Source organism: Zosterops lateralis (genome assembly GCF_965231275.1).
Source record: "Zosterops lateralis genome assembly, chromosome: 30".
Classification (NCBI taxonomy): domain Eukaryota; kingdom Metazoa; phylum Chordata; class Aves; order Passeriformes; family Zosteropidae; genus Zosterops; species Zosterops lateralis.
This window is the reverse complement of record NC_139790.1, coordinates 1,084,732-1,102,268: the sequence shown is the minus strand read 5'-3', so window position 1 is coordinate 1,102,268 and position 17,537 is coordinate 1,084,732. Positions and strand designations below refer to the sequence as shown.

General features: G+C 48.2%; 1 protein-coding gene across 1 annotated transcript in view; it reads left to right on the top strand.

Annotated features, from left to right (window-relative positions):
- UNC5D (unc-5 netrin receptor D) overlaps positions 1–17,537 on the top strand; it is a gene marked incomplete at its 5' end in the record, with an annotated part of 94,252 nt that overhangs the window by 35,703 nt on the left and 41,012 nt on the right. The window contains 2 exons of the mRNA XM_083880569.1: positions 3,529–3,672; positions 7,211–7,314. Of these exons, the coding sequence (XP_083736695.1) occupies positions 3,529–3,672; positions 7,211–7,314 (248 nt within the window). The remainder of the gene's footprint in view (positions 1–3,528; positions 3,673–7,210; positions 7,315–17,537) is intronic.

Genomic DNA, 17,537 nt, shown 5'->3' with positions numbered 1-17,537 from the left:
TAAGGGCTGATTAATTTCCCTCTGCCGCATTTCCTGCACGCTCCAGAACCCGCCCGGCTGTTCCAGGCTGTGCTTCAGCAGAGGCTCAGCCTCTCACTCACAGACTTCCCTCGCCTGATAACTCGAAGGATTACAGCAATAACCGCTGTCAGTGTTTTTTTTCCTCATTTAAACAAATAAAGCTGACAAATGCCCAAGTTCTCTGCAGCTCCGTCGTGTTTAGTACACGGAGAGCAATTATTCATCTGCTGCCAGCACCGGGCCTGAGCAGCCCGAGCATCCAGCAGAGCCCATTAGCATTTCGGTGCCACAGCCAGCACTTGATATTCCGCGTGGGCTCTGCCGTAAAGACAAAAGATGATGGTTCTAATTTGCGCGATAATTTAAAGGGTCGGGCCGGCGGCGCTAATCGGAGTTATCGGAGCCGCAGGTGAAGTGTCGCCGAGGTTTATTGAGGTGCCCGGTTTGATTTGCGTGGGTTTTCTCACCCCGGTGTCGTTGCCCGTGAAGGATTTTTCCCGAGGTGCTGGAGGTGTTTGCTGGTGAAATACGGGGTTGATAAATGGGAGAATGTTCCTCTCCATCCCCGTGGGTTTTGCTCTCTGTCGTTGTTGCTTAAACAAATGGAAATCGCTGCGTTTTCTCCATAAACAAACAGAACTTCCCCCAAAGACTCCCGAGGTCCCGTCCAGCCCCAACAATTTCCGAGATTCTGCAGCTTTTGGATGCATTTATTCCGTCTATGGGTGAGCTGGGAGACCTTTAAGAGGACCTGAATTCCTGCCTGGCCCATTCTGAAAACGCTGAAGCGCATCTTTCCCCGGCCCGTGCGCTCTTTGTTTGCCACATTAAATACGGGCTGATTTATAGATTAATTAAAGGCCGTGTCAATGAGAGGAAGAGCTGGGCTGGTGAATATTCCACCTTAATAAATCTGGAGCTGTAAATGCCTGAATTCACCGACGCCTGCTCAGAAATTTGCAGCACCCAAGAGCCAAGAAATGGCTTCAGTTTCTCTAAAATTCATCATCAAGTGATGAATATTTTTTTTTTTTTGTTTGGTATCAAATTCCTGTTGTTTGAGCAGGGGCTGTGCTGGGGCAACTCCCACACCTCTGTCTCTCTCTCTGCTGCTTCACAAAATCCCCAGAGCAGGATCTGGGGATTGTCATGGGGCCAGCACAGTTTTGGATAACCCAAGCAGGGTTTTCCTACTCCTGGTTGGAAATGGGATCCCAAATCCTCATCCCTGCTGCATCCCCAGCACTCCCATCCCCTCTGAGGCAACTCACTGCAGCTTCTCCCACCTCAAACCTGCACAGAATCACTCTGCAAATCCTTTTAACGCCAGAACCCCCAGGATTTCTGGCTGCCAGAGCAGGGATGGTTTTGGTTCAGGGGCTGCGTTTTCCTGGCAGGGTCTTCTGGCAGAGCCTTTGTTCCTCGGGGTTTGTTGTCACCGTGTCAGGAAATAAAAGGGAGGCTTTTTGTAAACAGTTTTGTTAAAAACGGCGTCAACACGGGGAGAAAACAAAATGCAAATAAAAGCAGCCAGGAAAACCTGTGCTTGTTTGTTGCAGGGGGAATAAATATCTGAGGGGCTGGAGGGATTGTGGAGACAACTTGAGGAGCTGTCAAGGGTTTGTCCCTGTCTTTGGGTTTTGTTGTAAGACAAGCTTAATGAAAAGAAGCAAAAAAATCCCCTTTTCCCGCTGCTGGAAAAGCGTCAAATATTCTGTATTTTTGCACAGGATTTAAAGCTTGCCTGAGCTTCCCCTTTTTGGAGCATCCCCAGTGAACCCCATCCCTGCTCTTGCCAGAGGAGCACAGTGACTCCCCAGTGCCTTTGAGCAGCGCCTGCCCAGCTGTTAATGACGCCTGAGATTAAGTGGAAGCCAATTTTTATGGAGTTCAGGTTTAGAATTCTTGCTGCTTTATAAACTCCACAGGCATGAAATACGGCGGGATTGGCTTTGCCTCCATTTCCAGTGGAGGGGAAATAACTGCCTGGGGACCGTGCTGGAGGAGAGGGGAGGAACAGCAAGGCCTGAATGTTTTCTGGTTTTCGTTTTAATGTTTTTCTGACTCTTTCAAATGGTTCCCAGCTCCGGGTTTGGATTGGATTTCTTCTCTCAAGGATGTCGTGGCCGAGGTGGCTGCAGGTCTGGGGAATGTCCCCAGGGTGCCACACAAAGGTGTGGGAGGGTTCTGGAGGTCTGGAATTCACCTTCAGGCTCCTGGTCTGAGGGGCCAAACCTGCTCAGCCCACCCTGTGCTGGAGGGAGGTTTGCAAGGGCGGGGAAATGTTGTTTAAAGACATTTTATTGTGCGTGATTGAATTCCAGACAAACAGTATTGATGATGGATGGAGAGACAGGAAGATTGATTGGGCGATCAGAATTCGATTTTACTCAGATTTTCCAAAAGGTTGTGTACCATTTCAGGAAGGTTAATGATTTTCCCAGTGCAATAATCAGGTGAAAGATCACACAGACATTTTTTACAACATCTTTTCCTTGTGGAACTTTGATTGAATCTCTTCCCGTAAGCAGGTTTAATCCCATCTCCTGTAATCCTCAAAGTTCTGTTTGTTCCTGCCTTGGCATCCTGGTTATCAAACCAACTATTCTAATTAAGTCTGGCTTATTCTCTGTCCTGTGTGTTCTCACAAAACCTCCAGGGTGAAGGAGGCACCTGTTACCCTGATTTTTCATCCTTCTGATTGTTTTTAATTCTTGGTCTGGAGAGTTCTCACAATTGTACATAAACATAGATTATTTTCTCATTCCTCTCTGTGATGGGCTGCTGGTTTGACCACCGGGGTCAGAGGGGTGTTCTTCTCATCCCTCAATCCTTGACCAAATCCCAAAAACTATATAAATTGGGATTCCCAAAATAAGTTGGGATTCCCAAAATAAAGTCTTTATTTTTCTCACTCTCACGCTGACAACTCAGTGTGGTTCTTTTCGTGTCCTGCTTGTGACAGGCACCAGAGGTGAGGATTCTGAGGGAGGAGGTGCAGAGATCACCCTGGGGATAATTCCTGGAACTCGGCGCACCCTGACCCGCTCATCTTACAGAATTTAATTAGTGCCGCGACATTATTGTGGCACTAATTACGGTTCTGCCCTGATTGAGAAGGGCACTGTTGGTGACAGGAGAGGTGAGGATCCCTCAGCCTCCTGCCTGTCCCTGCTGATTCTCTGCTGTCGCCCTGATTTTTCAGCCTTCTGATGTTTTTACATTTCTGTACTGGAGTTCTCACGCTTGTAACATAAACAAAGAGTGATGTTTTGTAGATAACACATTCCTTTCCAGGGGGAAGGACAATTTGATGAACTTCTGGTTTGACCAGTGGGCTCAGAGAGGTGTTAACCTCATTCCCCAATCCCCGGTCAAAGTCCAAACCCTATTTAAACCCTAAACCCAAATAAACTTCCTTCTTCTTCTTCTTTCTCATCTCACACCCTGACAGATGAATGTGATTTTTTTCGTGTCCATCCAGTGACACTCTGCCTTTCCCTGCAGGGCTGAAGGTGCGGGAGGTTTCCATCAACGTGACCAGGCAGCAGGTGGAGGATTTCCATGGCCCTGAGGATTATTGGTGCCAGTGCGTGGCCTGGAGCCACCTGGGCACCTCCAAGAGCAGGAAGGCGTCGGTGCGCATCGCCTGTGAGTAATTCCTGCTTTTGTGGGGCTACTGGGGGGTGGGAGAGCTGCCTTTGGGGTTAAATATTATCCATGGGGTTAAACATCATCCATGGATGTGGTCTGGCACCTTTATCCCTGCAGGAACATCCCGGGAACCACAGGGGTCAGCAGAGGAAAAAATCCCTTCCCTCATTTGTTGGGATAAACCCTCCTTTGCTTGAATTGTTCCGTCCTTTGCTGGGATTTTTCCCTCCTTTTTTGGGATAAACCTTCCTGTGTTGGGATTGTTCCCTCCTCTGTTGGGATTTTCCCCTCCTTTGGTTGGATTGTTCCTCCTTTGTTGGGATTGTTCCCTCTCCTGTTGGGATTGTTCCCTCCTCTTTTGGGATTGCTCCCTCCTGTGTTGGAATTTTTCCCTCCTGTGTTGGGACAAACCCTCCTTTGTGGGGATTGTTCCCTCCTCTGTTGGGATTTTTCCCTCCCTTGTTGGGATTGTTACTCCTTTACTGGGATTTTTCCCTCCTTTGTGGGGACAAACCCATCCCAAAGAGAGTCAGGAGCACTGCAGGGCCCTGGGCTGGTGTTGGGGACAAACGATGGGGCTGCTGTCCATGGTGCTGGTAGGGCAGGTGAGGGACAATCGTCCACTCCTCATGTCCTTGATGTGCTGTGGGGTCGTCACTCACCAGCCACAGACCCTGGAAAAAGGGGAAATGTCCCAAATCCTCCACAGCCAGAGGGACAACAGGGACATAACCCTAAACACAGAACTGTCACTGGGAGCTGCAAAAGGGGAAATGTTCCCAAATCCCACAGCCAGAGGGACAGAGGAGACACAGCCCCAAACACAGAACTGTCACCAGGAGCTGCTCCAAGCCTCATCCCACCCTTGGGATCAGAGCTGGGATGTTTTCCTGGCACAACCAGAGCCTGACACTGCCCCTGTCAGCAGAGAATTCAGGGATTGCTGCCCCCAGCCTGGGGTGACCCCTTTTCCTTTGAACCCCAGCTCAGAACTCCCTTTTCCTGTCAGGAGAAATATTCCCTGGGAGAGGAGGGCAGGAGCAGAGGGAGAACCTGAACTCCAGGGAGTGTTCCAGCAGCTCCTGACAATATAAAAAGGTGTCTTTTACCAGGATAAACATTTAACAGGGTAAAACAAACATTTGTCAGAAGTAAAAGGACAGTGTAAGAAAACCTTCATTTCATTAACGGTGGATTTTTTTTTTTTTTTTGTGTTGGCTGATCCAGCCTGAATGTCTAAATACGTGTAAATTCAATTTTTTATTTCACTGCATTAACTGTCATAACACTGAGCCCAATAATTCCCCTGCATTGCCGAGCTGAAAGGACCTTTATCTGAATTGAATTTTTATTGACTTTTCTCGGCGCTGTGATTTCCCAGCCCCACAAAATGGCAATTTGAGCCAGGCTCAGCAGGAGCAGGAGCAGGAGTGTGCTGGGGCTTTTCAACCCCTCACTGTGGGGCCAGCTCTTCCTGCCAGTGCCCCCGAGACCCCATTAACCCCACAGAGCTTTGGAGAGGCTCTTCAGCCCGGCCTGGAGGTTTTGTGTGAGAGCTGAGCTCCTCTCTGCCCCTTCCTGGGCTGTTCCTGCTCAAAGCTGAGGGTTTTGATGGGAAAAGCAGCAATTCTGGAGGGCAGAGGTGAAGGAGCTCCTCAGGCACAGCAGGAACGCCCTGGGGTGGGATTTGTGGCTTGGGGAACACCCTGGGGGGGTCAGGGATGAGACCCTGCAGGTGAAATCTCTGACAGAACCCAGAACATTCTCCCAGCACTTCTGGGACGGGCACTGAAGAACCCGTGGCTTTATTCCCTCCCTTTTTCTTTTATATTTTTTTGATTTTGCACTGAAACCCCGAAGTTTCTGAATTGTGACTCGAGTCCACAGTGCTGCAGCACTTCATATTTCTCCGAAGGAGCAGGTGAGTATTTCTTTGTGATGGTGGGGAAGGCAGAGCAAAGGGATCCTGCTCCATTTTTCACTTTAATAAAGGCATTTGTAGGCACGAGCGCAGCCCGGCTGTTAATGAATGCCTCCTTAAAGAGAGCACTGGAGAAGAAATTGGTTGTCTGGAGGGGGGAAATCGACATTACCAAAGAATCATGGAAAGGAGCTCGCAGGCACTGTCAGCATCTCTCTGCAGCTCGCTCAGAGGAGTCTCAGCGTGTTCTGGAAAATGCAGAGCCAGGGTTTTATTTCATCAGCCTCTGCGAGCAGGGAATGGAGTCTGTAAATCTCCACCGTGGAGCCTGAGACACTGGGAACGCTCTGGGAGCTCCTGATGGAACATCCTGCAGCAGGGAGGTGTCGCTAGGATTCAGGGCAGCTCATGGAAGGAGGACTCTGATTTCTTCAGAGGGCTCAGAGCAAAGTTTATGGAGAGACAGATTCTTTTATCCAGAGTTTGGGTACAATGAATAGGGTTGGTCCTTCAGTGACTCTGTTTTACACCACAACGACACAGACTCTGAATTTCAGGAGGCTGAAAATGACTCCTTTATTTCTGGGATGTGTCTCCCTTTTATCCCATTTCACACAGACCAATTGGATTGGTGACACAAAGACAAACCTCTTCACTCCCATTGGTCAGAGCAGAGGGACAGCAAGGAGAAGTCCCTCCTGGGGAAAGGAATGAAGAACAAAGTTACAGCTACAAAAACATTTCTCCTGTTTACAGAAAATTCCCTGGGAAGGGAATTTCAGAAAACCAAAACACCTCAGGCACGGAACCAGGGCTGCAATCCAGTGTGGATTTTGGTGATCCTAAAGGTCTTTTCCCACCTGGTTCATTCTGGGATCCTGTGAATTGCTCCCAGCCCCTTTCTCCTCCTCGGGGTGAGCTCTGCACACTCTGGGCTGTCAGACCCTGCTCTGAGCAGGGCACGGCTCAGCCAGGCTGGGCTCACTCAGTCCCAGCTCAATTCCAACCCCCTCGACTCACCCACAGCACCCCGGGGATCCCAGGCTGTTCCTGCACGGAGCTCTCCGGATTTCGGAAGGCTCTGGAGATGGGATGGACGGCTGGAACCTGGGCTTGGGGATTCTGGCACGGGTTGTGTCAAACACAGGAGGGTTTGGAGAGGGGAGGAATGGGAATAGAGCTGGAGGTGATGGGATCTGGGGCCAGGGTCACTCACCTTGGAGCCCCCTTGGAGCTGTGGGGCAGGAATTCCAATGGTGATGAGTTCTCCCAAACAAGGAATACCAATGGTGATGAGTTCTTTCACCCCATGAATGCCAATGGTGATGAATTCTCCCACCCAAGTAATGCCCATCACAATGAGTTCTCCCATCCAAGGAATACCAATGGTGATGAGTTCTTCCATCCAAGGAATACCAATAGTGATGAGTTCTCCCATCCAAGGAATGCCCATCATGATGAGTTCTCCCATCCAAGGAATACCAATAGTGATGAGTTTTCCCATTCAAGGAATGCCCATTGTGATGAGTTCTCCCACCCAAGGAATACCAATCATGATGAGTTCTCCCACCCAGGGAATGCCAATCCTGACGAATTCTTGTCCAACCCCCACAGATCTACGGAAGAACTTCGAGCAGGACCCCCAGGGCAAGGAGGTTCCCATCGAGGGGATGATTGTCCTGCACTGCCGACCCCCCGAGGGCGTCCCCGCTGCCGAGGTGAGCTCTGGGATGGGCATGGGGACAGCAGGAATAGCTCTGGGATGGGCACAGGGCACCAGGAAAAGCTCTGGGATGAGGGAAGGATGGGGAAGCAAAGGGCTCAGCTCCTGTGGGGTGTGGAGGTGCTGATCCCAGTGCTCTTCTCCCCCAGAACACTCCAAGTGTCCTTTTATAATTCACTAGATTTACAGAAGTGTGGCTTTTAATCCAAATTCTGGACTGTTTGCTGAGAAATCCTGGTGTTTTTCAGACAATTTTCGAGTCCTGTGCTTCCAAACTGAAAAGCAGATCGTTGCACATTTTCCCAGGAATTACTTTTCTCCTCAAAAAAAAAAAAAAAAAAAAAAAAAAAAAAAAAAAAAAAGAGACAAAGTAAAAGGCAAACCTAAAAATATTGTGATAAATGGTTGCTGGGGAGAGAAAATCTGCTGCAAGTAATAATTTGGTGGGGCTTGGCTTAGCTTTAAGCAGGCTTTTTTGTGATGAGAGCTGGATCTTAACAGGAAAACAACGGGGATGCCTTAAAATGGCAACAACCAGGAGGTTGGAGGGAGAGGTTCGGAGCGGGTCGTGTTTAAAAATCTGCTGCAGGGGCTTTAAAAGCCAAGGAAATGTTGATTTTTTTTTTTTTTTTTTAATTGCACCCTGCAGTTCTCTGCAGCACCTTCTGGGAAATGAGAGCAGCTGCATCACTCAGGAGTTGGTTTTGCCCCTCATCCCCAGCGTGGCTGGGGTTGGCAATAACCGGGGGAAGAAAAGGAAAATAAACTCCAGAGAAATGTGTGATTTTAGTTAATGAGAAGGGATTGGAGCAGATGTCCCTGGAAATAAAGAGGAGAAAAAAAAAAAAAAAAAAAAAGCAGACACCATCAGCGAGGCAGGAGTGCTAAAGGAGAGGAAAATGAGGCAGAGATGGGCTCAGTGGATTTGTGTCCGGGTTTCTGGTGCACTTTGCTCTGTCACTCCAATTCCTGCTCAGCTCTTGTGGCATTTTCACCCATTACCAGGGAAATGGATGTTGCATTGCAGGGAATTGCCGGGATTGCTCTGGAAAATGGATCTGGTTTGGAGACAAAACGAACCCCCACAGGTGCGGCTCCCCAAACAGCCTCGGCGTGATTGAATTTTACTGAGAATTTCAGATGTCTTTGACCTGGCAGCTTTACATCCCTCGCTTAAACAGGGAGTCTGTGGAAGGCAGGAATTATGTCCAAATGAAAACCTGACATTTTAATTGCTCGCTCCAAGATAAAAGTGGTGGAGTTTCCCAACGACCCCCTGATTTACCGCTGTTGACGGTAAAATTGTTATTGCTGCTAATAAAGCTGGGAAATCTCACCAGGTCAGATTTGCTTTGGCCAATAAAACGTCCCATAAAGGCTCGGGCTAATTCTGGGCTCATCGAGGTAAAGAGTCTGCTGGAAATTAGTCAGTGTCTTTAAAAAGTGGGTTAAATCTGTTAAAGCAGGCCCAGCTTTGGGCTAAGGGGATAAACTCAGCTTTATTTCCAAGTTAAGGACAGCCTGTCCTGATTAAGACAAGGCTGGGGAATAACTGAACCACAAAAATAACAAACTGAACCACAAAATAACAAACTGAACCACAAAACAACAAACTGAGCCAAAAAATAACAAACTGAGCCACAAAACAACAATCTGAACCACAAAATAACAAACTGAACCACAAAATAATAAACTGAGCCACAAAACAACAATCTGAACCACAAAATAACAAACTGAACCACAAAATAATAAACTGAGCCACAAAACAACAATCTGAGCCACAAAACAACAATCTGAACCACAAAATAACAAACTGAGCCACAAAATCTCTCCCTCAGCTATTGTTCTGTGGGCGCTGAGGGTTCCAAACCCCAGTGCTGGCAGAGGATCCCTGGTTTTGATCCAAGAATTGATTTCATTAGGGTTTGGATACAGCCCTGGATGGAAACACGAGGCTGGAAATAACTCGGGACAAAGGAGCTTGTCTGGCGTTTGATGAGATGCAAAGCGGGCGCTGATCGGGGCATTGTCGGTGTTTGTTCAACCCAAAGAGGACGGGAAACAAGGGGGAGGGAGCTCCAGCCCACCCTGCGCCTGCCAGAGCCTCTCCCCTGGCGAGGGTTCGGATATTCCCAGGGCAGAGCTTCGGGAACGCTGGTAGAGTTTGGTTATTCCAATTCCAGAGTTTTAGGAACATTGTTAGATTTTGGTTATTCTGATTGCAGAACCTCGGGAATGTTGTTAGTTTGGTTATTCCAATTCCAGAGCCTCAGGAATGTTGTTAGAGTTTGGTTATTTTGATTTCAGAGCTTCAGGAATGTAGAGTTTGGTTATTCCGATTGCAGAACCTCGGGAATGTTGTTAGTTTGGTTATTCCAGTTACAGAGCCTCAGGAATGCTGGTAGAGTTTGGTTGTTCCAATTCTAGAACCTCAGGAACAGTTGGAGTTTGGTTATTCCAATTGCAGAACCTCGGGAATGTTGTTGGAGTTTGGTTATGCCAATTCCAGAGCCTCAGGAACAGTTGGAATTTGGTTGTTCCAATTACAGAACCTCGGGAATGTTGTTAGTTTGGTTATTCCAGTTACAGAGCCTCAGGAATGCTGGTAGAGTTTGGTTGTTCCAATTCTAGAACCTCAGGAACAGTTGGAGTTTGGTTATTCCAATTCCAGAGCCTCAGGAATGTTGTTAGAGTTTGGTTATTTTGATTTCAGAGCTTCAGGAATGTAGAATTTGGTTATTCCAATTCCAGAGCCTCAGGAATGCTGGTAGAGTTTGGTTGTTCCAATTCTAGAACTTCAGGAGCAGTTAGAGTTTGGTTATTCCAAGTGCAGAACCTCGGGAACGTTGTTAGATTTTAGTTATTCCAATTGCAGAGCCTCAGGAATGTTGTTAGTTTGGTTATTCCAATTCCAGAGCCTCAGGAACGCTGGTAGAGTTTGGTTATTCCCAGTGCAGAACTTCAGGAACATTATTAGAGTTTGGTTATTCCAATTCCAGACTTCCAGGGAGGATTTTTGGGCAGAATTCCTGCGGATGGAGTTTTGTTGGGAGCAGTGCCTGTCCCTGCCATCTGTTCCAGAGGGAGAAGCAGCAATGGGAACATACCCGGATTAATTTTGCTTTTACACGTGTTCATTTCTGCACACGAGTGTCAAACCAGCCAGGAGAAAAGGGATTAAAGGGCTGGATCCCCGCTCTGAGCCTGTCTGAAGTGGAAATGGCTCAAACCCAGCCTGTGGCAGTGAGTTTCCCAGCAATGGGAGCTCGAGGGGCTCTGGGGCTGCTCTGCTCACACAGCTCAGTCTGGTAAATGCTCGTCGAGCTGAGTAACACAGCAGGGAGAGCAAAATCCAGGGATTACAAACGAGGAGCAGCAAAATTCCAGCTCAGCTCTCCCAGGGCTGCCTTGGCATCCTCAGACTGGGCTGGGCAGGCTGAGGGTGAAGCTGCTGCACTGGGTTTATTTCTGTCCCTATAACTCACTCTGAATATATTTCTGCCCCTATAACTCACCCTGGGTGTATTTCTCTGTCCCTATAACCCCCCTGGGTGTATTTCTGCCCCTATAATCAACCCTGGATATATTTCTGTCCCTATAACCCACTCTGGGTGTATTTCTGCCCTTATAACTCCCTCGGGATTTATTTCTGCCCCTATAACTCACCCTGGGTGTATTTCTATCCCTATAACCCACCCTGGGTGTATTTCTGTCCCTATAACTCACTCTGAATATATTTCTGCCCCTATAACCCACCCTGGGTGTATTTCTCTGCCCCTATAATCTACCCCAGGTTTATTTCTGCCCCTATAACACATTCTGGGTGTATTTCTGTCCCTATAACCCCCCTGGGTGTATTTCTGCCCTTATAACCCACCCTGAATATATTTCTGTCCCTATAACCCATTCTGTGTTTATTTCTGCCCCTATAACCCACCCTGGGTATATTTCTGCCCCTATAACCCACCCTGGATATATTTCTGCCCCTATAATCAACTCTGTATATATTTCTGTCCCTATAACACACTCAGGGGGGTATTTCTGCCCCTATAACCCACCCTGGGTGTATTTCTCTGCACCTATAACCCACCCTGGGTTAATTTCTGCCCTTATAACCCACTGTGGGTGTATTTCTGCCCTTATAACTCCCTCGGGATTTATTTCTGCCCCTATAACCCACCCTGGGGGTATTTCTGCCCCTGCAGCAAGTTTTCCCATCTCCAGAACTCTCTACAAAACAGAAAATTTTATTTTTTTTTACCCAGCTCTGCTTTGGGGCAGCCTGGCCGCACCAGCACAGCAAGTAAGACAGGCAGAAACCCCAAATCCCGGGGCTGGGCAGGCTGGAAAAGGCTTTTAAATCCTCTTCTCATGCATTTACATAGAGAGCTGGTGAGCAGCTGTGCTTGCAGGCATCGGCACCCAACCCAAATAAATTCAGTTTTTATGAGTTAAGCATCGAAATGAAAAGGAAAATTCAGCATTTAAATAGAGCAGCTGAAAAATCCCCCGCTGAGGCAAATGTTGATTCAGCTCTGGAGAGTCTCTGCTGGCACGGGCTGGGTGGGACCAGAGCCTTTCCTTCCACCATTGCTGGGCTGGAGGCAGCTCTGGGCTCCCTCCCCAGGGAGATATTTGGGAATTTTGTGCAGGAATTGTGTCCTCAGGCTGGGGCTGAGGGCCAGGCCTGACCCTCAGGTGTGGGAAATGGATTTTGTAGGGAATTCCTAAAATTGAGTTGTAGGAGCATCTGTGGAGGGCAAGGAGAGGGAACTCTGCAGAGCTGAGATATTCTAGACACACGTGGGTTTATTGCAGGGTCGTGGGTAAAAAGGGCTTTGCCTTCAGCCACCAGCCTGGGCTGGAGGGAACCCCAAAGAGAGAGGGAGAGAGAACAGGAAGGTGAGAGCTGAGAGAGAGGGGAGAGAGAGAGCTGGGAACAAGAGTTTTCCTCCCTCTGGCCTGAGCTGGAATGGGGACAGAAGTGTTTCCTCTGGAGTGAGGAGCAGGGACAGCCCTGGAAGTGGGACAGGAGTGTTTCCTCTGGAATGAGGAGCAGGGACAGTCCTGGAGTGGGGACAGGAGTGTTTCCTCTGGAATGAGGAACAGGGACAGTTCTGGAGCAGAGACATCTCTGGAACAGGGACAGGAGTGTTTCCTCTGGGGTAGGAGCAGGGACAGCTCCAGGGCAGGAACAGCTCAGGAATGGGGACAGGAGTGTTTCCTATAGAATGAGGACCAAGGACAGCTCTGGAATGAGGACCAAGGACAGCTCTGGAATGGTGACAGGAGCATTTCCCCTGGAACAAAGAGCAGGGACAGTCCTGGAACGGTGACAGGAGCATTTCCTGTGGAAGGAGGAGTAGGGACAGCCCAGGAGCAGGGACAGCCCAGGAGCAGGGACAGCTCCGTCGTGTCACCCCAAGCAGCTCGGGAGGGCTCAGGGTGACCCAGCAGCTCCTCCAGCACTCAGCAAACACAATAAATTCCGCCCTGCTGCTGCCTCACCACCATTAATTCCCCCTCCACCGCCTCCCCCCAGCCCCGGGGCTGCTGTCACAGCAGGGCTGAGCTGCAACCTGGAAAATCCTCGGTCAACACCCGTTTAATGAAGTCGGGGATAATCTCTGGGCTTGTGTGTTCGGCCTTGTTAGTGCCTCAGAGTGTAAAATATTAATTCTGTCGGGTACAGCAGCGGGGAAATAAAAAGGTGTTTTTGGTAGGTGGTAATCCTCCAGGCAGGTGTGCTGGGGAGTGTCACTGCTGTCACCTCCGGCGGTGACAAACGGCCTCTGGATTTTTCAGCTGTCAGGGCTTGTTCCTGTTTCGTTCAGTGGGCTTGAAAATCGGGTTTTTTTCAATGTTTAAATGCATTTCTTGCACTGGAGTGGAGCTCCAGGAGGTGTTTGGTCATCGGCTCCTCAAGGACTGGGTGTGATGTGGAGCTGGGACATTTAAATCTGCAATGTGAGGATGAGGGTGCTGTGAAGTGGGGTTAAAGCTGCCCCAGGGGGGTCACAAATTTCACAAATTCTGTCACCACTGCTCTGTACTGTCCCTGACAAACATCCCTGCCCCAGGATGGAAGTGCCACCTCACCCTGATATCAGAGATCAATGTTCATAAACCTCAGCCTTCCAAATTAATCAACACAAACCCAATTTTGAGCTTGCGGGACTCGCCTTATCCTCACCCGAAGAATGCTGAGGGGCTTTGGAATTTCCAGATTCCCAGCTGGAATTTCCAGATTCTCACCTGGAATTTCCAGGTTCCCAGCTGGAATTTTCAGATTCTCACCTGGAATTTCCAGATTCTCACCTGGAAATCCTGGGCTGGAGAGGGGGAGCAGCAGCCAAGGCCATTGAGAGGCACAAGGCGCAAACCTGAGCCTTAAAACTCACCCTAAATCCTTTCCTCATGAACGAATTTCAATTCCAATGAAATATCAGCCCAAACCTGATATTTGAGCGTTAGCAGGAGCTCTGCACCTCCTCCCTGCTCTGCCTGTGGTGGAGTTCTCACGAGTTTCGGGCTCTTTTTCTTTGCTTTGTTTTTGTTTTGGGTTTGGGTTTCCTCTGCAATAAAAGGGCAGCTGTTGTGCTAAACGATTGCTGATAGTTTACTGTTCCCGAACTATTACTGCTGAGTGCTCTGCAGAGGTTTGTGAAACGCTCTTAAAATATCTTTATCGCATAATATATGCAGATATTTCAGATTTAAACGTGTGTCGTATCCGGCGCTGCTTTTTTTTTTTCAAACGTTTAACACGGATCCTGACGTTTTAATGGAGTGCTGTGGATGTTCCCAGGAATATCTGCCTGAGCTCCGAGGGTTTATTTACCGCCAGGGCTTTTAATGGAAATGCGAAATCATTTCTCTTCCGGGCAGCACATCAACACCAGGCGAAACCCACATAAAACTCAAAAAGCTGCGAGGGTTGCAGCCTGTTTTCCATAGGTTTGTGTATTTATGGGGCTGGAACGGGGCGGGATAATGGGGCTGCAGTAAAACATCCCGGCAAAGGAGGCTGAGAGTTACAGCCTGCCCTGAATCCCGCTGGATTCCCTGTGGGATTGCTCAGCGCCGGGAGAAACGACGGAATTGTCTCCACAAACAAACTCTGGGTGTGCTGGGGGATAAAACCAGCGCTGAGAGAGAAAAGGAACAATGGGGAGGATTCTTATGGTCCTTCTGAGCTCGTCTCCCGCCTAGCTCTGCTCTTCAAATCTCATATAAACGAGTTATTTCTTTGGGTCCAGATTTCAGAGACCTGACTTTGCTTGGAATAAGGACTGGACTCACACTGGGTGGAATTTAGGGAAGTGTTTATTTAGGGTGAAGGCCCAGGTGTCAGAGAGCGTTGAGAGTGTGAGGGAGGATTTTTTGCTCTTACCTGCCCTTAAATACAGGGGTGTTATTGAGGGAAATCAGGGGGAGTGATTTAGGTACAGGGGGGATTGACTTTGCCATTTTGGGGCAAAAGGGGTGTGGGGACACCTGAAACTTCGGCTGAGCCATCAGGGTACTCAGGTACCGAGGTGTGTCAGCAGATAAGATACAATAAAAGATAAAATACACCGGGACAGGGCATTGAGGAGATACAATGGAAAGGGCCAGGCCATTGAGGAGGATACAATGGGGAGGGAGAGGAGATAACGACAGGGATTAAGGAAATGGGGGGTGAGGGCAGGAATGAACCATTACAGGAACTTAATAATAAAAAAATCATACAGAACTTTAGAAAACCCAAAACGCACATTGCAACAGATTCCGCTGATGGGTGGATGGATGGATGAATGGATGGATGGATGGATGGATGGAAAAGGAGATATTTGCCTGTCGCTACAGGACACAAAATGAAGGACACGCACGCGGTCAGGTTGTCAAGGTGAAAAGAGGGAAGATAATTTTTTTATTTTGATTTATATAGATTTTGGACAATGACCAGAGATTGGACAATGAGGTTGACACCTCTCCAACCACACAGGTCAAACTGGAAGTCCATCAACTGTCCCTCCTCAAAACAGGAATGATAAATGAGAAAAATAGTTTATAATAACATCACTTTTGTTTATATGAAAGTCTGTGAGGAACTCCACTACAAAAATGCAAACATCAGAAGGCTGAAAAAGATTGGGTTGATGTTTTCCTTTACAAACGAACTGTGGGTTGGCTGAGAAATTAAATTGGATATTGGAAGGTGAAAGAAACAATGGGGGAAACCCATAAATTCCATAAGAATTAAAAATTAAATGGGGAGGTTTATACATTAAAGGGGAAATTTAGGTATTGGGCACTCTGGGAAATCTGGAACTCTCAGGTCCTTCAGCCAATGGGGAAAGAGAGAGGAAAATTAGGATAAAATAGGAGAAATTGGAGAGACCCCAGGGGAAATGCCCCACGGCCTCTCCCTTTCTTGGAATAAAGTCAAAGGACTCCTCTGTCTCCTTTTTGAACACAAACCCCTGGTGTTTGTGGGTTAATTTTCCTGACAGTGCAAACAGCCTGGATTTGTCCAGGTGCTCTGGATCCTGCTCAGCGGCACAGCCGTGTTTGCTCTGCTTTTCAGGGATATCAGTTACAAGTGCAATAAATGGCTTTCATTCCTCACCGGGGATATTTCACTCCCAGGGCCCAGCCCGGGCGTGTGCAATGTCTCATTTGTGATTGAGCTGATATTTACATTGAGGGTTTTAGCTGCTTTCAAGAGCAAATTCATCATTTTTATGGTTTCCCATTCAGCAAAGATTGAGAGCTGTCATGGCTGGTCTGGGCTGATTTTACAGCAATGGGGCTGATGATGTGCCAGCCTTTTTATTTTATAAAATTTGGCCTCAGTTGAAGCTGGTTTGTTTGAAGGGTTTGCTGTGGGCAGCACAAAACCAGTTCCATTTCCAAATTCCATTTATTTTGTGTGCTGTTACACCTCCAGCTGCACCCTGCCCTTCTCTCCTGCTGCCCCAGGTGTGATTTATCCCCCAAACCAGGGGGATTTGGGCTGCTCTGAGCTCCAGGGGTGCTCCAGAGGCTGAGGGCAGAGCTGCTCCTCCAGCTCTTCCCCTCGTTAGGAAAATTAACCCACAAACGCCAGGGGTTTGTGTTCAAAAAGGATTCAGAGGAATCTTTTGACTTTATTCCAATAAAGGGAGAGGCCATGGGGTGTTTGCCCTGGGTTCTCTCCAATTTCTCCTATTTTATCCTAATTTCCCTCTTTCTTTCCCCATTGGCTGAGGGACCTGAGAGTTCCAGATTTCCCAGAGTGCCCAATACCTAAAATTCCCTTTTAATGTATAACCCCCCTTTTAATTTTTAATTCTTATGGAATTTATGGGTTTTCCCCATTGTTTCTTTCACCTTCCAATATCCAATTTCATTTACCAGCCAACCCACATTTCGTTTGTAAAGGCAAATATCTTCTTTTCCATCCGTCCATCAGTGGAATCCTCCCCATTGTTCCTTTTCTCTCTCAGTGCTGGTTTTATCCACCAGCAGACCCAGAGTTTGTTTGTAAAGACAAACCTGTCATTGCTCTCACTCTCCCAGCCCTGGACACTCTGGGCTCCTCCCTGTCCTCCACCACCCTGAAAGGGTTAAATCTGTCACCCCAGCTGTCCCCAGTGTCCCTGCAGGAGTTACCCCAATAAATGGCACTCCCTTCCCTGCTCCTGTCCCCTCAACAGCCTCTCCTGCTGCCTCTCCCCCTGATTTTGTCTCTTTTTCAGCCCCTGGGGGGCTCCTCATCCCCTGCACATCTCCCCTCGATTGGACACCGGGGAGGTTTTCTTCCAGCAAGGAAACAAAAAAATAAATAAAAATGTTTGTTTTCCTTCTGAGACTCGTCTGGTTGTGAATAAATCAATACAGCCAGGAGGTAGCGGGGTCATGAAACAGAAATGCTGGAGCAAAGCACTTCTGAATTAGATTGCTAAACTGAAAAGAAAAAAGAAGGGAGATAACTTTGTAGTTCCCCGGAATAGATAATTCCTTTTCATGCAGACAAGTGCTCTGGGGCCTCTCCGGGTTTGATGTGCTGCTTTTGCAGCGCCGTCTGTTTTCTCCGGCCCTGTTGTCAGAAATGTTTTTTAATTTCGAAACGCTGGAACATGAAAGGATCAGTGGTGAGGCTTTATCATTGTGTCTGTAATCACGGGGATGGTTGTGTGACTCCTGCGGGGACGCGGGAAGTTCTCGGCGATGGAGGTGGAGGCTGAACCAACT